Consider the following 25834-nt stretch of genomic DNA (forward strand, 5'->3'; position numbering starts at 1 on the left):
TTCCTCTATTATATGGGGATAATTTTTATACTGTCATTTCATGGTAAAGTATAAACGAGATAGTATAAAGATGACTTTACCAAGTGATTCCATAAATTGAAGGTAATTTAAGTGTAGTTTTATGCTACTAATCATATAAAGTGCTGAGAATATAAGGTAGCTATAGAATTTTACTTTTAAAATGTTGTTACTGTAAAATTTTTGCCATTAATAAAATTATTTCATGCCTCAGTTCCTTAAATTATTTTTATTAGCATTGTATAGACAGCATAGATACTAACTCCTAAAATTCTTAATTTCTCTCTTTATAGTGAAAGATGCAGATGTACTTTGTATGGACATACAGATTCTGTGAACAGCATTGAGTTTTTTCCTTTCTCCAATACTCTTCTCACAAGCTCTGCAGACAAGACCCTGTCTATATGGGATGCAAGAACAGTAAGCAAATCATTCACTTTTTTTCCCAGCTTTTGATAAGTCTGATTACTCTCGGTCATTCTTTGGGTATGGAATATGACTTAAAAAGTGATTGTGCAAGGGCATTCAGGGCAAAAGAACAGTAAAAAGTTCATAATTACAAGATCCTTTCTATGCACTTGTATCCATTCTGCCTTCCAAATGTGATCAGGTAAAAATAATATGATTATCTCATTAAGCATTATTTCAACAATTATTTATTGCGATAGAAGCTCTGCTGGTTCATGGGATACAAAAAGGAAATACACACTGTGCCCCTCCTTAAGGATCTTTTAGCTAGGTAAAGGAAGAGAAACGAGAGATTATTTTGAGGAAATGAGACATGCATTAATAAAATGGAAGACTATCTAAATACAGGGGGAAAGCAAGGAGGAGAATTCATATCTGCTGGAAGAGTGTGGATGGCTTTCAAAGGAGCCTAGGCTTGAGCTAAGATCTGGAGGGTAAGTAGGATATATAGGTCATCTGGAGAGGGGTAGATTTAGGAGAGGGCAATACATGCTCAAAGCCATAGAGATGTGAGGCTGCAATGGCATGTTCTGACAGTAATGATATAAATGGATAGAGCTTAAGGAAAAAGAGGCATGATAGGCAAGAATGTACAGAGACAAAACAAGATCATGACATATTTGATTAAAGTCTTAAACTATTTCCGAGGGAATTAAAGAGCATTAAGCAAACAGGGTGACATAATCGGATTTACCTTGTCAACTGAAGAGTGACAAGGTTCATAAATTTGGAAAATAAATTCCTCATAAGGGGTTACAGTCTGCAGGGTGGCCATTCGGACAAGCTGGAAAGCATAGCCTCCAGCCAGAAGCCAGAAATAGATACTTCGAGGGAGGAGCAAAGGGAACAGGAATTTATGCTGAGTCGGGTTTGTGAATATTTCATAAGCTTGAGGAGGAGTCATGACTATTTATGAAAGGTGAATCATGCACATGCACAGTATACATTCATGCCCCTTCATGGGTCCCATGTACCAAAAATGGCAGTGTTAGCATGATCCAAGCCTGGAGTTTTCAGCCGCCTAACATCAGAAGGTGAAGTGGAGGACATGAAAACCCTTACTGCACGTGTTCCATGGACTGGCCAGACACACTTCATGGTCAGTGGTCTCTTATCAGGCTAAAAGAGGAAGGGCAGTATCAGGTGGCTGGTTGATATCAGTATTGAGGTCTTTTGAAAGGGCTGGTTTCGGCTGGGTGCAGTGGCTCACGCCTGTAATCCCACCACTTTGGGAGGCTAAGGCAGGTGGATCACTGGAGGTCAGGAGTTCCAGACCAGCCTGTCCAACATGGTGAAACCCCATCTCTACTAAAAATACAAAATTGGCTGGGTGTGGTGGTGCATGCCTGTAATCCCAGCTACTTGGGAGGCTGAGGCAGGAGAATCGCTTGTATCCAGGAGGCGGAGGTTGCAGTGAGCCGAAATCACGCCATTGCACTCTAGCCTGGGCAACAAGGGCAAAACTCCATCTCAGAAAAAAAAAAAAAATCAAAGAAAGAAAGGGCTGGTTTCTGTTTAGCACTTAGGGAAGCAAGGCTAATGGTCATTTTGGAGGGAGGGAGTATGAGGAGGCTTGTCTGAACACCATCCTGTCCTGGCTGAGAGCTCAGTTTTCAAGGTTACTCTGGAGTCCTGTTGGCTAAGAGATGCTCCATTCAGTTGGCTGGGGGAGGGCCTTAGAATTTTATTTTTATTTGTCCCCTTTTTAGAAGGTGATTTTGATAAGGAAGTAAGAGAGTCAGTCATGTGAGGAATGTAATATAACAGGCTATGAGTGGATGAGAATTTGAGCTAGGAAACAGTGTAGATGAAAAGGAGAGAATGCATTAAACATAGGAAGTTTATCCAAATTTGGAGAGTGATTGGAGGTGAAGATTATTTGGGGAGGAGGAGTTTAGGGTGAGAAACTTTTCCAATTTGTCTAGGAATGAGGGTTTTCCTGAGTCATGAGATTTTCAGAGCTAAAATTGGACAGAACTGGATTACTGGTAGGTTCAAGAGTGAATTTGATTTTGATAAAAGTGTTTTAGTCTGTTCTCACCCTGCTGATAAAGACACACCCAAGGCTGGGTAATTTATAAAGGAAGAGGTTTAATGACCTCACAGTTCCTTATACCTGTGGAGGCCTCACAGCATGGTGAAAAGTGAATGAGGAAGCAAAGTCACGTCTTACATCTCAGCAGGCAAGAGAGCATGTGCCGGGGAACTCACCTTTATAAAACCATCAGAGCTCGTGAGACTTATTCACTATCACGAGAACAGCATGGGAAAAACTCACCCCTGATTCAGTTACCTCCCACCAGGTCCCTCCCATGACATGTGGGGATTATTACAATTCAGGGTGAGATTTGGGTGGGGAACACAAAGCCAAGCCATATCACAAAGTAAATAAAATGTAAGGACTACACTTTCAAACAGTTTGGCTGTGAAGATGAATAGGAGAAAAGATTGTAGCTCTAAGATCAAATAAAGGATCCTCCTTTGTTCAGATAGGAGACAGCATGTTTATTTGCTTATGGGTAAGATCGGGGAGATGAAATGAAAATGTAGGAAAGAGAAGAGATAACACAGAGTTTATTGTGCACAGATTTTCATAACTTGAAGAATGCCAATATGTGTAAAACAAGGCCTCCATATTCTTCTTAGCGATATTTTATAAAGATTACAAGAAAAACAATGACTACAGTTGACTCTATAAGAAAAGAATAAATATTCATAATTTCTGGTTCCTGGGTCAAAGAGAAAGAGAAATGTAATTTCTCCCATTTTATTTCCCATATACAAAACATGATTGATATAAATAAAGGAATATGGTAATGGACATGCAGATGGTATTAGGAGGGATGCAAGTTCAGTATGTGAAGCCCTGTTTAGACCTCTGAGGCCAATTTATTTAGGATATATGAAGAACAAAATATGCTCAGCACCACACATTATAGAAAAAACTAAGGTAGAGCTACCCATGTCTTGGTGACCAACTTCACATGTTGCAGAGATTTAAACTTCTGAGGAAGCAGAAGTCAAGGGGGCATTGTGGAAAGAGTGCATCAGGTATGACTTAAAAATAAAATCAGGATGATTTTTTGTTAGGTACAAAGGTCCGACAATCTCCTCCTTGCTTTAAAATAGCTTCTTAGACATTGATGCAGTGGAGTTTGCTCCTGCTAATGGAGCGTCAATGGAAAAGTAAGATTTTCAATATATTTTGAACCAAAAACTTAGATGCGAAGTTTGTATAAAAGTGATTGGTAGAGGAATATCCATAGAGAAAATATTAATTTAGCAGTGACCTAAATTCTATTGACTTCAAGGTTTTTTTCTCTCTCTCTCAAGTGCTATAACTGAGTGTTCTAGGGAAGTCTATATCTTATTTACTTTCTCTTATGTGAAAAACAGAAGCACTAATGCTTAGAAGTAAAAGTGCTCTAATTTTAAAAAGTTTCCTCTCATATATATCTGCCTTGAATGCATACAGCTGTTTATTGATGGTGACCTTCCTTCTTCCCTGAGGTTCTGAGCTCTTTCTGTGCTATCCTTATTCCCTGAAGTATCAGGAGAAAAAGAGGGATTCAGCACAGCACAGTACCTTCAGCATAGTGCAATTGCATATGCATTGAATGTAAAAGCATAGAAGGGTTTGCAAGTCCCATTTGTATGACTTTAATCAACATAAATATTTTTAAGTTGACTTAATGGCAAATTAAAATTTATATCACTATAATTATTATTGCTATTTTGTTACTATTATGCATGCTAGCTTTATATTAATACTAGAAAAAGGGCTCTAAAATATTTTGGTTTAAATGAAATATGATTCCTAAATATATCATAAATGCATCATTAATTAGAAATAAAGTTCATTTAATGAGTTTATTTTCTAAAAATATTTTCAAACCAAGTAGAAAAAAATTTAAATTGATAGCTATGTACTGTAAAAAACTAGCATATAATGCAAAGGAAACTCATTCAATTTATTAATTACTAGATAATATAAATTGTTAATGAAAATATTGATATAAAATTCTACAAGTGAAATACGATAATCCAAGAATTAAACAGAATCACTCCACTAACATTGCATTAGGCAGCTGTGGCGACTTCATTTCAGATATATCTAATTTGTTAAAAAACAAAACAAAACAAAAAAACTTTAAATCACCCAGATTTTAAAAAATTTATACTATTATATACATTGTTTTTAAAAGACAGACACGTGTTTTATGTTGTCTATATAATATGGAATTGTTAGTTGTTTTTTATCCCAGTGGTTCATAAACAAGTTAAAATAAATTTACATTTTTAGTTAAATAGTAAGAGATTTTGAAAAGGGTAACCAGATTAGCTAAAGTTTTTTTCTATGTTGTAATGATAAGAACAGTATAACATATTGATATGGATGACATTATTTGATTTGCAACATTAACTGAATCCATGGTATACTGGCATGCTTCTTCTTTATAATTTTTAAAATATGTTAATTCCTTGATACATGATAAATTGTCAGGTTATCCTGAAGGTCTGGACCTAAAAGGAGATTAATGACTTTCTTCTATTAGTGAAGCAGTAATGGTACATTTTGTCACCTCAGTGTGATCAATTACTATTGAGACACCCTCTGAAATATTTTTTGATGAAATGTGAAAATGACCAGTGGATTATATTCCTATAAATTAGTTTTAAACCTCCTTCTCCCACTCTCAAACATATACTAGTTTTAAATCATTAATCTGATCTAACACCTTTATTATCAAAGATAATTAATGTGGAGGCCTAAGTCAGTTTCCAAGTCAACTGGACATATCAGCTCTGAATTTTGTAGAGGGTGAAAAAAGGGATATAAATCTCTATAATTACCAAATGGAGGCTACAAAATAACTTGCAGTTTGGAAACTCATGAAATTGCTCAGTTTTACAGGACTGCATGTATTTTTCTTCAAAGTTATAAAACCGTAAGACTATTTTATTAAAATTGAAAAATAAGATTGCTTTATTGTCAGAAAGTGATATATCACATAGCAAACTGAATGAGAAATTATAAGGCCTACCTAAAGGCAGTAAGAAAAGGCTCAATGTACATACAGTGATTTGGAAGCCTGTTTAAAATAAATGCAATGAGATTGTTAGTCATCCACAAACCCAATGAAAATATTAAGGCTTTTTTTTTTTTAAAGAAAAGAATGTTTTCAATATACAGTAAAACACAGAATGAGAATGAGATGAGTAATACATCTATGAGTTGTGTCAGAGCTGGGCTGGCAACAGTCAGAGTTGCTGACATTTTGTCTCTTGCCATGAGTCAGACACAGAGGGTTCATGACCTGGACTGCCTTTAGTGGCCATTCCTTGCTCCTTAGACTAACTGCGGGCACTTGTCCAGCTTACAGCATTCTCCTGACTTAGCTTTGGCCAAAAGATCCAGTAACTTGTCACTGCGAGTCTCTATAAAGTGGATAAACAAGGAACTCACAAAAAGAGTTAAACTGTTGGCTCCTGTTTGGTGCCAGACCCATGTCTGCTCTACAGTTCATCCTGTACCCTGCATAGGCCTGTTGGTTTTCATAGATAGGATCTGGTGAACTCTAAGAGGAGGCTAATATTCAGAATCCAGAATGTGGAAACAAAGGGAAGCTTGTACCTCTCTCTTTTATCCCTCAGCCATATTTGATTTAGTAATGTTTACTGGAGATCTATGTGCTAGGCAACATCCTAGGTTCTAGAGAGGTGACTGTGACAGAATCCCTGCCCTCAATGAACACACAGACTCTCAGGGACAATGTATAAAGATAAATTATCTTAAAATAATGTAGTAATTGCTATATATTCTATATAACTATAGCTTTGGTTTTTCTGTGCCAAAGCTCACTGTCTCAAGCGCTGATTGATGGTTAACACTTATTGAATATGTAATTTGTGCCATCATTTTACCTATAAAATCTACATAGCTTACTGGAATCTGATTGGGTGGGTACCATTATTATCTTTATTTCACAACTGAGAAAGTGGAGCCTGAGGAAGTAAGTTGCGCAAGAACAGCCCAGTGGTCAGTGACAGGGTGAGAACGCAGGCTGCCTCTCCAACCTTGGTCTTCCTTCTTCCATGCCCTTGGCCATTTCCATGCCTCTATTAATCTACTTAGTCCCTTCGAGTTTCTACCACAGTAGTCTCCAAACTATTTTTTATAAAAATGTTTTAAGCAATTACTACTGTGCTGGTATTTTATGTGTGTAATAATTTATATATACACCTGAAATAAAAATAATGACAGAAAGGTACAATTAGCAATATTTAAAATTCCATGTTTCTTTTATAGCCTCTAATTTTGTTTGTTTCTGACCAAAAAATAACAATGACACAAAAATGACGGTTCAGTAAGAAAAGATGACTCAATATGCTTATATTTTCAAGGAATTCTGATTTAATAATTTTAATTGATGACTGTAATTCAGTGATTCACAAGTATGATCTATGATTGGATTTAGCAGCTATCAGAACTGCAAATGATCCCTTGACAAAAAATACAAAACTCCTAAAGGAAAAAATGTATGATGATCTGTACTTACCAATGTGCAGGCTGAACTTTCAAATTCATCCACTAATTATGCAAAGGAATTTTTGTTAAAATTTTGTTAGGGTTTCCTCTTGTTCTGAGGTCAATCAGTTGGTTTTGCAAACTAATCAGAAGTTTTCAAACATTTTAATACTATGTGGAAAATTCTTTTCCTACATTTCTTAAAGGTTCAGCTACAAGGACTTTTAAAGGTTACTGCCCTTATGTAGATTTGGTAGAGGAAACACTAAAAATATCTGTTATCAAATGTTCTATATCATAAGTTTCTTTTGAAAATGGTGCCTTTTTTGTTTATTGTTAAAATGTCACCTTTATTTTGATAGGATGATTAATCATATTATTTTCAAAATTATCTGCTTACAGTTCACTGTTGGCAAATGCCTATTATCACAAAAAAGGTCAACAAATTAGGAATATTTGTGTTTTGGGGAGAAAAAGCATAACACATATTTAAGGTCAACTTTTCTTTTAAACACTTTGCTAAAAAATTGTGAAATTTAAATTTTGTGGGAGTAGAAAACTTTTTTTGGTCACTCTGACTTTTTACAAAATATTATAAAGATCCTAATCATCAAAGGACTAGTGTATTAATCTTTTTTCACGCTGCTGATAAAGACATACCCAAGACTGGGCAATGTATGAAAGAAAGAAGTTTATTGGACTCACAGTTTCAGGTGGCTGAGGAGGCCTCACAATAATGGCGGAAGGCAAAAAGTACTTCTTACACAGTGGTGGCAAGAAAGAGACGCTTGTGCAGGGAAACTCCCGTTTTTAAAACCATCAGATCTCATGAGACCCATTCACTGTCATGAGAGCAGCACAGAAAACACCTGCCCCCATAATTCAATCACCTCCCATTGGGTCCCTGCCACAACACCTGGGAATTATGGGAGCTACAAGATGAGATTTGGGTGGGGACACAGAGCCAAACCTTATCAACTAGTTAACCTAAAATTAACCAACTTATAAATATGCAAAGTGCTTGAAAGTGCAATAATACAATACAAAATTTAAAATACGCCTTACTGCATTGATTTTATATATTGTGTTACACCTTGCTTTGAACACCTTGGTTCAAAGACCTTCATGTTGCACAAATCCTGTGTAGAGACTTACTGCTTTCTCACTAAATAAACATCTACTACCATCAGTTATTAAATACATGATGTCCTAACCGTGTGAGGTTAACAAACACATAACATGATCTTTCCTCTGCAAAAGCTTTCCCTTTACTATTTCATCTGCCTGACACACCTTTCCCCCTCATCACCTAAAGAATTTGCATCCATCCTTAAAGGTTCACTTCACCTTCCCTCCAAAGCTCCCCATGCTTGTTCCTCTGGATTAGGCATCCCAAGAGGCAACCAAGAGAACTTTGTACCCCGTAGAATTTTGCTAATTATTTCTTTGTAAAGTGTTTTAAAATGTTGAACTTGGTGAATGAGACATTTTTTTCTCCATAAAAAGACAAGCCTTACCAATTAGCTAACATTTCATGTAATTACTAATGGCTTCAGGAATGGACTACAAGAAGATAGGCTTGAAAAAAATCAATGTACGTAATTGCATTTTTATAGAACTCTGGACTTATATCCTATATTATCTTGTATTTACATCAGACCATACAGCACAATAGGAGCATGCAGCCATTCTGCCTGGATTCAAACCCAAAATTTGCTGCTTATTTACAGTGTGTCCTTGGGCATATTGTATAAAATATTTTTCCCACAATTTCCTCATTTGTAAAATGTGCATAGTAGTACTACTTATCACATAAGGATAAAATGGGTATTAAATGATCAATCATATGATGTGCCTAGAAAAGTGACAGATGAGAACTCAGTATCTTTTAGATATTCTTACAGCAGTTGTCATGCCATATAATTGTTTAGTTATATTTTGCTCTCATGAAACTCGGAGCTTTCTTCTCTACTTTCACAATGGTTGGATAATAGGTGCTTAACAGATGTTAAAGGAAGTGAGGGAACAATGGAGGGTGAAAAAGAAGTGAAGGAGGGAAGGGAGGGAAAAAAAAAGAATCTGTCTTACCATGGTGTTTCTTCTAACTCAAGACCTTGTGTCATGTTCTTCAGATATACCCTATTTCACTTTTATTTCTTTTCCTTTCTTTCCATTTATATTAACACCAAGTCATAGTACAGAATTGTTACTAAATATTTAAGAAATACATAAATTATGCAATTTTGTCTCTCCAAGTTATTGCCAAATTCTATCCTCTTCCTTCTTTCCTGATAATGACATAGCCTTCCTTCTCTGCTACTACAATTTGATGACATGAATCTCATTAGACATTTCAAGTTATCTTTCAATCAGTCCCTAACAGTGCATCTGACATAATTTAATATTCCCCGTTCTCAATTATCCCATTTTATTATGCCTTTTATTTCAGATAAACCTTCTCTTTTCCCCTCATGTTTTCTCTGGGTATCTGTGTAGCTTACAGTATGTAATCACTTATGTTCAACAGGCCTTTGTTTTCCAAGTAACTTCTCTCACTTCATTAAAAATGTAGTAGAAGCTGTGTTCTAAGAAAAGTTACACTGATTAAGATGGATGTTATGGTTTTTTCAGAGTAATATTAACAACCAAAGTAAAAAAATACTGATTTTCCACCAAAATGACTGACTGGTTTGGCTTTCACATCTTTCCCTAGAGGAGTAGTATTTGAGTGGCTATCAATTGCTTCCTAAGGCATTCATTAAAAAAAAAAAAAACAACTTTATGTGTTTTCTAAAATGCATAAGATTTTCAGAACTTACAGTCATATCATTTACATTTGTCATTAACTTAAGGTATAAGTACATAGGTTTTAAGTTATTACAGACTATAAATCAGATGTTTTGCTTTTAGGTAGAAAAGCATTTTACTCAAATAATCCAATTGTCTGAAAATTAAAACTAAGTATTTTTAATACACAGTAAAACCATTGTATCTTAAATAATAGATCAATTTAATATGCTATAAGGCTTTCAAATATTGTTACTTAACTTTGCTAAAACTATTGTGTATCTCATACTTTCCATATAAAACCTTTGCATACTCATCACAAATATCATTCCTTTCTTCTTTTCCTTGCAGTTGCTATAAATGGTATTACACTGGCCAGTAGCGGGAAGACTAGATTTTTGTATATCGGTATCAGCCTTTGAAAAAATACCATATTCAATAATGGCATTAAATAATTTAATTAATTGAATTAATTATAATGACTATGTCCATTGAAAAATAAATATAGATTAGCTTTATGAGATTATTTTAATTCTGTAAGAGGTAAAAATAATTTCTTTATACTTTATGCAGTTTATTTAGATTCCATTCAATAAAGATGGAATGTAGAGATATGGTGTTGGATGAGATAAAAGTAAGTAAAATTCCCAATCAATTATTTAGAATAAAATATTCTTAATACTCCTGTCATAGTTGAGACACCATGTTGTACTGTTTTTTTATGCTGAATTTTCTGATTTGGAATGAATTCTAGTATTGGAAGGAACAAGCCAAAAGAAAATACCAGATACAAAAAATCATCTTTTGAGTAAAAGTAATATGGGCTAAATCATCTCAAAAACTTTTCTCCATGTGCTTACCCAACTGATTTTTATTCATTACTGAAATGGCTTCTTTGTAACAATTTTAGAGTATTGTATTAGGACAGAGATTATGATCTAGAAGGGTATGAAATTTAGATATAGTAAATATAGATGATTTAATTCCTTTTGTATTCCTTAATAATATCTGTAATGAACACAAAATAGTTTAAATGATATCTAAAATGAAAATTGAGGTCAATTATTTTCTTAGGGAAGAATAAGATAAATGAATTGTAAAACATAATTACTTAATTCAATACTTTTGTAAAAGTTATATAATACATTCTAAAGTTAAAGATATTTGTTTATTCCTTCTTTTGAATAATATCAATGAGTATTTCTTCCTTTTATTCAGATTGACGTGAAATTATATGAATAGAAGGTTGATAGAGAGCTAAAACCAAAGATTGATGGAAAGTTGAAACTAAAGGAAAAGCATGCATCTACCTTTTTAGGTGTGGTAGAATCTAGATCTCTTAGAAAAACTATGTTTTTTTGACTTATTTGAATTAAGTAAGGAATAGGATTGTCACATATAAATATTGAAGGTAACTTAATCATAGAATATATTTGACCAACAGGAAACCCCAGTGGATTGCCTCCAGTCTTTTCTGCCTTGAGCATAATAATGTAGAAAAATTACAGATTCTGAAGTCAGATAGATTAGAGTCTTGAGTCCAAGATTTTTTAAAGTTCTTTTACCTCCTGGTTGTGAATTTTGAGGCACAATATTTAATACCTGTAAAATTCAGCATTCTCTTTTAAAATGGGAATAATAATAATTAAATCACAGTATTAGCACTGGGAGTATTTATTTGGAAATCAAAAAGGGTCAATTATGTTTTTCTATTTTTGGTAGCTGAGAATGCTAGAGACAAGTCTTCTCATGATTTGTGGTTCTGTCTCTTTGGTTGATGGGTTAAATGATGCTTAATGAGGTTGAATAATTCCTTTGCAAATTGCTTTACCCAGTGTTTTGTGTGTTGCTGTCACTTTCAAGAACTAAGTGACTACAATTCATTGAATCAGTTTGTAATTCCACAGTATGTATAGTGTTTATTTGACCTATCTTACTTGTAGCCTCTTAATTTTACTTCAACATATAGAAATTACTAGGAATAAGCTTGTCACTGTTATTCATTCTTTTATACATTCAACCCATTAAAACTTCAATAGTGATGGCTTGGCTGTACTTCAAGATAGTCTTAACTTCAAATTCACTGTAGTACCACATGTTAATTATAATTTTTAGATACCGTTGATGAAACTAGAAATTAAATGCAACATTTGTGGCAAGTGTTTCCGGCATTCTGCTGTGGTTGCTATTGTGATCCGTGTAAGGTAAAACAGCACCTCTTGTTATATAGATTTATAGCACCAGAAAATTATTAGCAACTCATTAAATTACATTTAAATTGGATAACCATTGATGCACCATATAATCATGGTGACTTTTTTTCAACCATTTAGTATACTCAGGCATTTCATTCAATAAAGAAAATACTGTAAAAGAAGACAAGCTGCCTTGCCTACCCTACTGTTATGACACTTGTGCATTCTATATATAAAGACAAAAACCTTAAATTTAATGATATAACAAAATTAAACTATAAACTTCTGTAAAAGATTTACTAAGATGGTTATTTGTTGTTTATTTGACTACCCAGCATCCAAGAAATATTCTTTTGAAGGGAAATTGACAATGTAAGAAATGTGGTAAGAGGCAGGGCTGAAGAAATATCAGCAAATAGAAAATAATAAAGATTAAAGCATAATTTAACAGTGGAAAAAAAGTAGAATTTGTTTGTCCAAAAACAGTTTCTTTAGAAAAGCTAACAGCAAACCATACTTAGCGTTACTTTGCCTTACTGTTAGCATCTTCTTATAATTTCTACTTTTACAATAACATATATACACACATGCATATATGTACATACACATATTATATTATATATATACACACACACAGGAACCATATGTATATTTTTTATTAGTTTAGAACTAATAAAAATGTCATAAAGTTAGTCTAGGAAAATTCAATGGAAAAATCAATAGCTTCTTCTTTGCCGACAAAACAAAAACAAAAGTTAAAAGTGCAAATTAACAATATCAACAAAAATATCCTATGCACATAAAAATGTTTGTATAATGTGAAAGAATAAATCTGCATAACAGTGAAGTGTGTAAATAAATATGGACACACATATAAGGATATGCCAGGTTCTTTCATTGAAAGAGACACATTTCTTTATAAACTAATATATAGGTTTAATGGAATTTCAAGGAGATCCTAATAATGTTTCTGCTTTCAGTGTATTTGGTAAATAAAGTTATTCTAACCTTTATATCTCCTTAGATAATAGCAATTGATAAATAAAGCTGGAGGGAAAAGATTCATGAGAAAGACTAGCCTACCGGTTATTAATCTATAAATTTACTATACAGTAAATATTGTAGAACTGAAGAAAGATTGATAACCCAATCAATGAAATAGAAGTTAGAGCCCTTAAACAGACTCTTAATTATGTACTATATAATATAAAATCCTTTATTTAAAAAGGGAAGTCTTCTTGAGACTTCTTCAGTAAATCAAAGTCATCATTTTTTTCCCTTCAGCCTTTCCCCATTTTGACTTGTTGCTGATTCTCAAATCCCTTTCTTTCTAAATCTTGTGTATCTTTTGACTTTGTATATCTAAAGTTTCATCTGTTTCAAAGAAACTTTATTCCACTGTTTGATGAGTTTTTATTTTTAGATTTTTTTCATTATCACACAAGTAAAACACTATTCAATGTAGGAAAGAGTAGACTTTAAAAGTACTTAGAAACACACCCTTAAAATAAGTAATGATAAAATATTAGTATGATAACCTTTCCAATTTTTGTATGCTAGATAAGATGTACATTCAAACCCTTCTATTCATAATAATAGCACACTATAAATATTATAGAAGTTAATTCTTCTTTACTGAACAGCATAACTTGAAAATTATTTTAAATATTATTGTATAAGCATTCTCATTCTTATTATCAATGTATTATACATATATTATAGTTAATTATATAGATGTATCACTGTTTGCTTGGACAGTCTTTTCCTATGAATATTTGGATGGTTTCTAAGTAATTGATCTTCTAAACAAGAATGCAGAAACATCCTTGCAGGTTTATTTTTTCACATTTGTCAGTTCTTTTCATTGAGATACATTTATAGGTGGTATAATTTGCATTTTTAAAAAGCATTTAAATCATATTGATAAAGGATCTATAAGATGTTGACAATTCCTAGCTATGTACTCTTTCCAGCAATCCATCTGTGTCTACTTTCCCCCATTCTTACCACTTAAGTTTTAGAAGTTAGAGAAGATAAAATTATCTTGTCAATGTTTTAGTATATAAGTTTTAGGACTGTTAAAATGTTTTATGTTATCATTAAGCATAAGGCTACCATTGACATTAATTTCTATATCTGTAATTCATATTTACATTATTTGACACAGTATTTCGGACAGTCTTTTTCAAATTAGTATGGTTATCTGGTTTATTTGTTTTGAAATTCAAACTAGTTGAATTTTTTGGCTAAATTTTAGTTATTTAATTTTTTCTGTTTGTCTTGGAAAATTGAGTGCTTCTTGGAACGTATCGTGATTGTCTTAAAGGTATAATATATGACTAAGTGTGTTATTTTAGCTAACTAATTAAAATATATATTTGTAAAATGACCCTTTATTTTCCCTACCATCTTCTTAACTGTTTTCTGGAACTTTTGGCATCTAGGATTTGCAACACACATTTTTATGATGTGTGAGATTGTGGGGAGCTAGCATACTACTGTGCCTAAATTACTTTACTTGGGTCCCCAATTACACTGAACTAGCCATGCCTTTTCCGTATTTTCTGTATTCCCTGGAATTTGTGTATCTGATTATAGGAAAATGGTGGTGAGTTTGTGATGAAATGACATAGAATAACAAGGAGTAGAACTAGTCTATTGTACTTCTTAGATAGGCTCATAGAGTTTGAATCACACTGCTGTCAATGTCTTAGTTCCTAAAAGCCACAGAACTCAGGATCACTTGGCAGATAGATGATGGAGCCTTTTCACAATTCGTGACTACTTCATGAAGCAAAGCTATGGCTTGACTGAATAGAATTCTCAACTGAATAGAATTCTCGACTCAGCCAAATTGGGAATTTGTTTGTCTGTTGGTATTTTTTAATGTGTTTGCATGCTTTAGTCTCTGGTTGTATCTTTGTGGATGATACATATATCCTAATACTTAGTTATAATTTCATAACAAATGCCTCAACCCAAGATTTTACTTTTACATGCATTTGATAAAATTTTAAAGGATATTTAAGAGTATTATTAAATAAGAATCTTCTGTATTTCTGATATATTAACATTGAAATCACTTGATGTGAAATCTTGAATAATTTTACTATTTACTATAGTATCTGTGAAAAAAATCATTTTTGTGAAAAATGTATGTATGTGTGTATATATTTGTGTGTGTGTGCACGCATGTGTATGTGTTGATTTTATTGCATTCAATACTATATTTGGCCCAAATCTTTACTATTGAATGTAATACAATCAATCATTCAACACATAAGTACTGAATGCCTAACGTGTAGCAGGGACTATTCTATGGATACAATTTTTTTTTAAAGATTAAAGTCTCTGCCTTTGGGGAGACTTTTAGTAGAAGGAGAAAGATAAAATAAGAAAAATAATGAGTATGTTAGATGACACATGTTGTGGAGAAGAAATCAGGAATCAGGGAAATAATGTAAGAAATCTTTTGCTGGTGGGGAAAAATGATGTTGTGATTCTAATTAACATACAGTTAGAACCAAGGTCTAAATAAGGTTTGGTGGGGAGCCTTCCCAATATCTGGGGGAAGAGTGTTCCAGAGAGAGAAAACTGCAAGTACAAAAACCCAGCAGTAGTAATGTGCCTGGTATGTGTTTGAGGATCAAGCAAGGAGCAGCAGGAGTGGATGAGTGAGGAAAGAGGGGTTGGAAAATATAAAATGAGGCCAGAGAGTGTTGGTGGGTAGGAAGAGTGGGACAAATTCTGTAGTCTGGTAGGCTATTTTGATGACTGGCATTTACTCAGGGTGGTATGGGAAGATATTGGAGGGCTTTGAGCAAAGAGGTACATTATCTGCATTACCTTTTATCACACTAGTGGGCGGGGAGAGGGGAAGGCAATGGTGGAAGCAGAAAAATCCATTGTGGCTATTCTGATCCATCTATGCAAAAGATGACAATGGATGGGACCAGAATGATAGCAAAGAGGAAGATGTGGTTAGAGAAAATTAAACACACAAAAGAAAAGAATGTGGAGAAGAGAAGATGATCAGGGACTTGGAAAATGTGGAATTGCCCCAAAAACAAATCTTACTCAAACTTAACTCTATGCCTTTCCCTACTAATTCAGCCTTCAAAGAAGCAACAAATTACTCAGTCACTCACAAAACAAAAATAAATAAAACATATGAAATTTAATACATTTTGCTCTTAACAGCTGTATGGAGGTATACTTGATTTGGTTTATTTTTGGAATTGCACTTGTTTAATGTATACAATTTGATGAATTTGGACATATGCATAAACCTACGCATAATATCACCACAATCAAGGTAATAAATATATTCACCACCTCCAAAAGTTTCCGTGTGTGTATTTTAGTGGTAAGAACAATCAACATGAGATCTAGTCTCTCAACCTAATTTTAAGTGCACAATACTATGTTGTTAACTTTAGGCACTCTTGTACAGCAGAGCTCTAACCCTTATTCATCTTACATAATGGAAACTTTATATTCATTGACTAACTCTCTATTTCCCCCTTCCGCAGGTCCTAGCAACCACTATTTTGTTTTCTTCTTTTGTGACTTTGACTATTTTAGATACCTCATCTAAGTGGAATCACACAGTATTTGCCTTTCTGAGGTTGGATTATTTCACTTAGCACAATGTCTTCCAGGTTCACCCATGTTGTCCCAAATAGGATTTCCTTCTTTTTATGGCTAAAAACTGTTGCATTGTATGTATATACCATATGATCCAGCACTCCCATGTTCATTACAGCATTATTCATAACAGCCAAGATGCAGAAACAACTCAAATGCCCATCAGCAGATAAATGGATAAACACACTTTTATTTCTTACTTTGGCATTGTATATTGACATTGTAAATAGATCTTGTCAATTAATATTTTATGTATATGGTATAAAGAGGTCCTGGATTTTTAGTGTCATAGTTAGAAATTCGAGGTCCATCTGAAATCAACTAAAAATGCAAAGATTTCTGGTAATAACATGTCTTTCAAGTTAATGTAAGTCTATGAGTCTTTACTTAAATGGCTCTGTGTTCAGAGATGATGAACTTACAGCAGATTTGATTCCAAAATAAACCTAGGAGACTGTAACAGATGCCATTGATACCTCTCCCCCTAACCTCACATTTATCTGCAGCTGTACTGCAATTCCTGGGTCCCTTATCTACTTCCCACCTCAAGGGTTTTCATCTGCATCTCTCTGTTTCTCTGCCTAAGGCAATGCCACAGCTTACTAGGCTCAAGTTTGAGGAAGTTAATGTCCCTGGGGACAGGTAGAAATCACTGGATAAATAGCTCAGCATTGTTGTCCCTCAGTAGGACAGTTGTGAAGCATGTTTTATATGATTCTTCAGGGAGTCTTTGTATTAGTTTGTTCTCACTTTGCTATAAAGAACTACCTGAGTTTCCAGTTTTTCTGCTCTGTTTTTTCCCCATCTTTGTGGTTTTATCTACTTTTGGTCTTTGATGATGGTGATGTACAGATGGGTTTTTGGTGTGGATGTCAGTTTTCCTTCTAACAGACAGGACCCTCAGCTGCAGGTCTGTTGGAGTTTGCTAGAGGTCCAACAATGATAGACTGGATTAAGAAAATGTGGCACATATGCACCATGGAATACTATGCAGCCATAAAAAATGATGAGTTCATGTCCTTTGTAAGGACATGGATGAAATTGGAAATCATCCTTCTCAGTAAACTATCGCAAGGACAAAAAACCAAACACCGCATGTTCTCACTCATAGGTGGGAATTGAACAATGAGAACACATGGACACAGGAAGGGGAACATCACACTCTGGGGACTGTTGTGGGGTGGGGGGAGGGGGGAGGGATAGCATTAGGAGATATACCTAATGCTAAATGACGAGTTAATGGGTGCAGCACACCAGCATGGCACATGTATACATATGTAACTAACCTGCACATTGTGCACATGTACCCTAAAACTTAAAGTATAATAATAATAAAATAAAATAAAATAAAAGAAACATGAAAAAAAAAAAGAAAAAATAAAGAGCTACCTGAGACTGGAAGACCTTTACGAAGAAAACAGGTTTAATTGACTCACAGTTTTACAGGCTCTATAGGAAGCACAGCTGGGGAGGTCTCAGGAAACTAACAATCATGACAGAAGGCAAAGAGGAAGCAGGCATATCTTCACAGTGGTGCAGCAGGAGAGAGAGAGAACCAAGGGGGGAAGTGCTACACACTTTTAAACAACCAGATCTCATGAGAACTCCTTCACTATCACTAGAACCAAGGGGGAAATCTGCCCCCGTGATCCAGTCACCTCCCACCAGGCCCCTCCTCCAACACTGAGAATTACAATTCAACATGAGATCTGGGTGAGGACACAGAGACAAACCATGTCAGTCTTCAATAAGTCCAAGTTCCAGTTGCTCATAGTGTTCCCATAGCATACCCTTTACTGGCTTTTGCCCTTCTTTATTTCCCTTTTCCCCTCCCTTGCATGCACTTTCTGGTTCACCTCCCAAATAAATGAACTTCAAAGTATTTGTCTTAGGGTATACTTGGGGGTCCCACATCAAGCCAGGCAGAGACACTTTAATGAAGTTGCTCATGTCTGGTTGACAAAACAAAAGGTTCAGGAATGTTCCTCAGGAATTAAGCAAAGGTGATTGGTAGCTCCATCTACTTTGTTTTACCCCTCTTTGATCTTATTGGTCTCACTGTGACCAGCATTAAAGAAACAAAGGGTCTTGAGCTGGTACAGCTCAAAATGGTGAATCTGGTGCTGTTTCCATAATTAATCATTTTTGTCAATAGTTATAAGTGAACAGAGCCATGAAATGCAGAATGCATAATAGGAAGCTGAAAATTTATGGGCATATTGAAGACATGTAACGATTGCCTGTATGAATAACAAAGGAGCAGGAATACAGCTTCTTGGAGGCTAGGATCTGAGTTTCTGACATCTAGAATAAAGTTAGGAAGAATTTAAGTGCTACAATAACAAAAGATGCCACTGGATTTACAATTTGGCTGAATTCTAGGGAAATCACATGTTGTAAGGCCTTGGTAAAGATCAGATTCAGAAATTATTTTTAAAAAGAAGAATTTGGAAAAGATAAAGTAAAACCCCAAATTCTATATTAATTTTTGATGTAGATTTACTTTGGAGGTATACCAAGTGTTTCTGGCTTGGAAAAGTTTAGGTGCAAAGACTATGGATGAGCAAATGTTCAGTGGTCCTTTTCTTTCCCTCTTATGGCATAATCTAAGCCTCAGGAACAGAAATATCCATAATCCATAAAATGCTTTTTTTATGTTATACAAAGAATCAGAAAGACACGACTTGTTTAGAAATTCAAAAGACTGTTAACAGAGAACACACACATCTCCTCTGACATGAAAATTTTCAGATAAATCAGGCAGCAGAGAAAGACAAAGTCAGAAAACGTTTATCGTTTTCCTGCAATTATTGGAAACATGAAATATTTTTGGTCAAAGCAGAGGGAACCAAATTAAGGTAATAATGTGTAATAACTAATAAACCGATAACGTAGGTGACAACTGCAGCAAATGCATGATCACTTATTTTTCCCCAAGATTACTGTCATTATTCTTATGGGTATGTGGGTGTGGGCAAGGGGAAATAAGGCCCATGTAAATAAAATGTAATTCTTTGCTTGAGAAATTTATAGTTTTGTGGTTGAAAAACATATATAAGCATGTTATTTCAGTACAGTGTGAAAAGGGCACTGGGTTTTTGGCAGAGTTAGATGCAGAGAAGTGGCATGATCTGATTATATTTTCAAAGAATTACTGTGGCTTTCTTGCTGAGAAGAGACTGAGAGGGGGCTGGAAGACAATAATCGAGGCAGAGGAGTTTGGTGGACTAGGGACAAGATGGTAGCAGTGAGCTGATGAGAACATGACACAAAAAGATTATATTCAACCATTTATTCATGCCTTCATGCATCCATTCATTCACTCATTTAGACATAGGTCCAGTCTTACCCAAAAGTTGTAAGAATAACACAACAGACACTTCACCCAGATTTCCCAAGTGTTAACATTTTACTATTTTTTTTATATTTTTCTCTCTTTGTCTGAGAGAGAGAAATAGACTTATATTTCTCCAAAATATTGACTAAATTGTAGGCATGATACCCCTTCACCTCTAAATACGCCTCCAAATATACCAGGGTATAATATCTAAAAACAACAACATTCTCTGAAACAATCTTAGAAAAATTATCCAATTCAGTTTTAACACTGATACAGCTATCTAATCTACAGAACTTTTTCAAATTTGTTAACCTGCCCCAATAGTGCCTTTATAACAAAAGAAGATCCATAATCATGTATTGCATTCAGTTAGTTGTCTTGTCTCTTTAGTTCCCTTTAATCTGGAATAGTTCATTTCTCTTTCATTGTGTTTCATGATATTGACATTTTGGAAAAGTACAGGCCAGCTATTTATAGAATGTCTCCCGATTTGTGTTTGTCTAATATTTCTTCTTGTTTACATTCACCTTATGCAGGTTTCATAGAAATACCTCAGAAGTGATGCTCTTTTCACAGAATTTTATATCAGGAGGCACATGCTCTTGATCAGTGCCATTAACAGTGATGTTAACTTTGATCACTTGGTTATGGTAGACTCTGCTGTCTCTCTACTGTAAAGCAGAATATTTAACTTTGTAATTAAAAAATATCTTATTATTTTCACACTATGTTAAATATCCCATGTGTTCTCCAGATTTCACCTATTAGTGTTACAGGATCTTTGTGGCATTGCTTTGCCAGCTGGAAACCTCCATAGCCAGTGGTGTCTTTGCTTGAGTTTTGCTTGGGCCTGCTGGGCCAACTCAGCAGGCTGCTGTTAGCTCACACCTCTGGCCTGGATCGCATGCCTGCCAAGGGCAAGTGGAGCAGCAAGGGGTGTGTGAGAGAGACAGCATGGGGTCTAGCCACTGTGCACAGCCAGGCACACTGGCTGCAGTGGGGTGGGCAGCTCCAGGCACTGACACAGGTGCTGGCTCCCTGTGAGGCTGCAGCCAGACCAGACACCCTGAAAGCAGCTTCCACAGCTGGCACCAGGGAATGCTGTGGCACCTGGAAGCTTTAAGATGCCAGGAACTGCAAATCCCCATAGAGGATGTCACGGCCCTGGCTTAAGGAGCTCCTAGGTCTGGGCTCCCCTAAGGGCTGCAGATCTTCTCTCCTTCTTTTTGCCTGCAACATGGCAAGCAAGGGCCATGTTTTAGCCTTGCTCATGTTACAGCTCTTTCATCCCTGCCATTCGGCAGGTCCTGAGTTCTTGAACCTGTGCCCAGGAAGAATGAGGTATGTGGACAAGTGGAGCTGAACAATTCTATTTTTCAAGTGGAGGGTGAGCAAGGTGAAAAGGAGCTTTATTGTGTGATATAACAGCTCAGAGGAGACACGCAGTGGATAGCTACTCTCCACAGCTAGGGTGTCGCAACAAGTATTCAGCTCTCTGCAGAGAGGAGACCGTGGGGTAGGTAGCTCCTCTCTGCAGCTGGTCTTATCATCATCTCCTCAAGTCTGGCTGAGTCTGGGGCTTTTATGGGCCTCAGAGGGGAGGAAGTGCACACTGATTAATCTATGAGCAGCCTGAATAAAGCACAAGTTCCCACTCTCGTCCATGGGCCCAGCAGCCCGGCCCCCAGGCTTCAGGCCCTCCACAGCTCAAAGGTGGGACTTCACCAGGGACCTGCCCCTTATGCCCAGGAGCCTCTCTGCTTTCTGCTGCCATTCATGGTGCCCAGGCCATTCATGCCAAGGGAAACCTGTAGGCCAATGCCAAGCTGCCCTCAGCAGCCCCTCAACCCCCCTCACATACTTGTTGGTGCCCAAAGTCCAGAGGGGGCTGAGGCAACAGGGGACTGGCATGTCAGTGCTGCCTTGAGAGTGTGCACACACTGGCAACCTGCAACAGTGCCCAGGCTCAGCCCCAATCTTGCTCCAAGATTGGAGTGGGCGCCAGGAGCAGGGAGAGGGCAGACAGTAGGAGCAGACACTTCTGAGCCCATGGGGGCGGGGGTCCTTCCTGTGCCCCCAAGAGTGCAGAGCTGCCAGGTCTGCAGCCATGGCTTGGGTGGCTGTAACTGTGCTCTTGCCTGCTTCCAACCTCCAAAAACACGAGGAAGCCCACATCCACAGCCATGGCTGGATGGTCACAGCTGTGCCCAGGGAGCATGAAGTTCCTGCCATGTCAACTCAGAAGGGGATGGCACTTCTGCCTGTTCCCAGATCCTGCCAGCTGCATGGAGTGCACAGCCCTGGCATGCCTTCCCCACTGCAGCCGGTGTCATGCAGTGGCTGCTGTAGATTAACCACCACTGCCATGACTAGTTTTAATATCCATTGATGATTCTCACTTTCATTGATTATTACCAAGATGGTTGTTATGATAATTTTTACATTCCATCATTTATTTTTATTAATTTATTTTCTACCAAAAGGAATAGCTTTTCCTTCATCCTAATTTTCATTTATATCAGTGGATTAATGTATTTCTATTTTGTACAATAGGTTATTCTTACTGTCATTATTTATTTGATGTTCAAATTGTCACATTCTTGGCCAATGGAAATTTTTTCAAGTAGGCCACAGTTGCCCTTTTGACATGGACCATAATTCTTTGAGCACTCTCCCAACTTTCAGCACAGAATGTTGCAGGGTCCTCTTGTACTTTCCTTGCCTTAGCACTGGAGTCAGCCATTTCTTCAAGAAACTCTGGTTCCTTTCAGTACAGAATGGTATTAGAGATCAAGATTAGGGTTCTATCTGTAACCATCACCACAGGGGAGTCGTTGCTTCTAGGCATTGTTAATATTAATAAACAAAGCCAGAAATAGAAAGATAACTGTGTATTACACTCACTCACCTGTCTCTATTTAGCTAACTAGCTATATTAAAAACAGTTGATACACACTGGTTTCTCTGCTTCCATTCCAACATAGCAGGATAATTGTATTTTCTCCCTTTTTATACTTATAACTGTCCTCTCTACTACTGACAAACAGCTCCCATTATTTATAATATATTCACTTACATGTTTAATCTTACAATGTACAGAAAGTAGGGTCAGTGTTACTAACCTAGGCATCTAAGAAAGAGGCCTACTCAGTAGCATTCAGTATTTATTTAGGGTTCTTTTTGTCTTTAGCTGGAAAACATATAGTCCAACTATGGTTAGATCTTCTCCCATTACTTCTTAGTGTTATTTATTCAAAATATTATTTATTTAAAGTATACTGGGTCATTTGTTTCTGTTTCTGTTCAATTTTAGAATTTTTCACCTTCCTTTTTGTTTTATTATTTTCTTTTTTGTGTCTGTGAAATACTAATATTCTAAAAGTGAGATCTATATTAAATTTCACTTTCAACTAAATTATTTCCTTTCTTGTGTTATCGTTTAGTTGATTTCTTTATATATTCATGTATTTTAAGCAGATAATTTAATTCATTGAGGCATATTCATTTTTATTGATGAAATGTTTGAGGTTATAGGGTTTCCTTTTATCACTATTTTATGTGCCACAGATTCTCATATAAATAGAGATAAATAGATAGTATGTATACTTTAATATACACATATATGTGTATGTTTTTATTATTCCTTGTTTAGAAATTCTTTAATTTTGTTTTGTATTTTCATATTCACCCAACTTGTTTAATAAAAGTTATTTTTGATTATTTATTCCAATCATATGACCTTTTACCTTTTTTATTTTAAAATAATGTTTTTTGTTATTAGAGATTAAATTGTAATATTTATAATTATGAAATGTACTTATGTAACTTAGTATATGATTACATTTTAAGAATGCCCAATGAATGTTTGAGAAGAAGATGTATTCACTATTACTTGAGTGTAAAGTTCTGTGTGTATAATATCTACCTTACTGATTAGGTTTTGCAGGACTTCTATATCCTGTTCGGTGTGCACTTAATTGATCTTATATCAATTCTGATATATTAACATCTCCTAGGCTTGTATGTTTCTATCTGTGTCTTTTTGATTCTCCTTAATTTTTTGCTTTATAAAAGTGTCTACTATGTTATTTTGCTGCATAGATATTGATAGTTGTCATACCTATTTTGTGAATTCAGGCTTTTAACATTGAAAAGAATAATTTTTCCCACATTTAATGCTTCTTAGCAAAGTTTAATATTAACTTTGTTTGATAGCAATATTGCCTTTGCTCTGTTATTATTCCCAGAAGCCTGGTGTGTGTGTGTGTGTGTGTGTGTGTGTGTATGTGTGTGTGTGTGTGTGTATCCATGTCTTTCTATTTAGCCTTTCTGAATTATTTTGCGTATGTTTTGGATGCAGAACATATTCGGTTTTGCTTTGTGAGTCAAATTGAAAATAATTTCCTTCTAATGGTTGTGTTAATCTTATCCATTACATTAATTGACGTGCTAAATGTCTAATGTCAGCTCTGTTATTTTATGTAATAATTATCATGTATACTGTGTTATATTTGCTGTGTTTCTGTATACAAAGTAGAGTATTGACCTCTTTCATTCTATTTTGTAATTTCTTTTGGTGTTTAGGAAAGACTGTACTTTTGTTCTAGCAGTCAATTTTTAATTCTTTTTACATTTTCTTATTCTTTTGCTTTTGTTTTAACATGTTTCTGTGTTGTTTGCATTTTGAATGACATATTTTAACCCAAACTATTACCTACACAGCAACTTCCCTATTTTCTCTCTTCTGTCAATTTCAGTTCTGTTATTTCTACTTTGTCAGAACATATAACACACACTCTGTAGCATATAACATAAAATATTATTACTCCACTCTCAACTTTATCTTTGTTTTACTCTTAGATTTACAATTACATATACTAAAAGCTTACCATTTGTAATACTGCTGAAATTTCTCAATTCGTTTCTTTTTTTTTAGATTTTTTTTAATACTTTAAGTTTTAGGGTACATGTGCACAATGTGCAGGTTAGTTACATATATATACATGTGCCATGTTGGTGTGCTGCACCCAGTAACTGGTCATTTAACATTAGGTATATCTCCAAATGCTATCCCTCCCCCCTCCCCCTACCCCACAACAAGCCCTGATGTGTGATGTTCCCCTTCCTGTGTCCATGTGTTCTCATTGTTCAATTCCCACCTATGAGTGAGAACACGCAGTGTTTGGTTTTCTGTCCTTGTGATAGTTTGCTGAGAATGATGGTTTCCAGCTTCATCCATGTGCCTACAAAGGACATGAAATCATCATTTTTTATGGCTGCATAGTATTCCATGGTGTATATGGGCCACATTTTCTTAATCCAGTCTATCATTGTTGGACATTTGGGTTGGTTCCAAGTCTTTGCTATTGTGAATAGTGCCGCAATAAACATACGTGTGCATGTGTCTTTATAGCAGCATGATTTATAATACTTTGGGTATATACCTAGTAATGGGATTGCTGGGTCAAATGGTATTTCTAGTTCTAGATCCCTGAGGAATCGCCACACTGACTTCCACAATGGTTGAACTAGTTTACAGTCCCACCAACAGTGTAAAAGTGTTCCTATTTCTCCACATCCTCTCCAGCACCTGTTGTTTCTTGACTTTTTAATGATCGCCATTCTAACTGGTGTGAGATGGTATCTCATTGTGGTTTTGATTTGCATTTCTCTGATGGCCAGTGATGATGAGCATTTTTTCATGTGTCTTTTGGCTGCATAAATGTCTTCTTTTGAGAAGTGTCTGTTCACATCCTTCATCCACTTTTTAATGGGGTTGTTTGGACTTCATGTCTAAAACACCAAAAGCAATGGCAACAAAAGCCAAGATTGACAAATGGGATCTAAGTA

At 35.5% G+C, this 25834-nt stretch overlaps 1 protein-coding gene across 8 annotated transcripts in view; it reads left to right on the forward strand.

Annotated features, from left to right (window-relative positions):
• SPAG16 (sperm associated antigen 16) overlaps positions 1-25834 on the forward strand; it is a 1140172-nt gene that overhangs the window by 737419 nt on the left and 376919 nt on the right. For all 8 annotated transcript variants that reach the window (XM_001148592.5, XM_054679316.2, XM_016950433.4 and 5 more), the window contains one exon: positions 312-438. In XM_001148592.5, coding sequence (XP_001148592.1) covers positions 312-438 — 127 coding nt within the window. The remainder of the gene's footprint in view (positions 1-311; positions 439-25834) is intronic.

The sequence above is a fragment of the Pan troglodytes genome, chromosome 13 (genome assembly GCF_028858775.2).
Source record: "Pan troglodytes isolate AG18354 chromosome 13, NHGRI_mPanTro3-v2.0_pri, whole genome shotgun sequence".
Lineage (NCBI taxonomy): Eukaryota > Metazoa > Chordata > Mammalia > Primates > Hominidae > Pan > Pan troglodytes.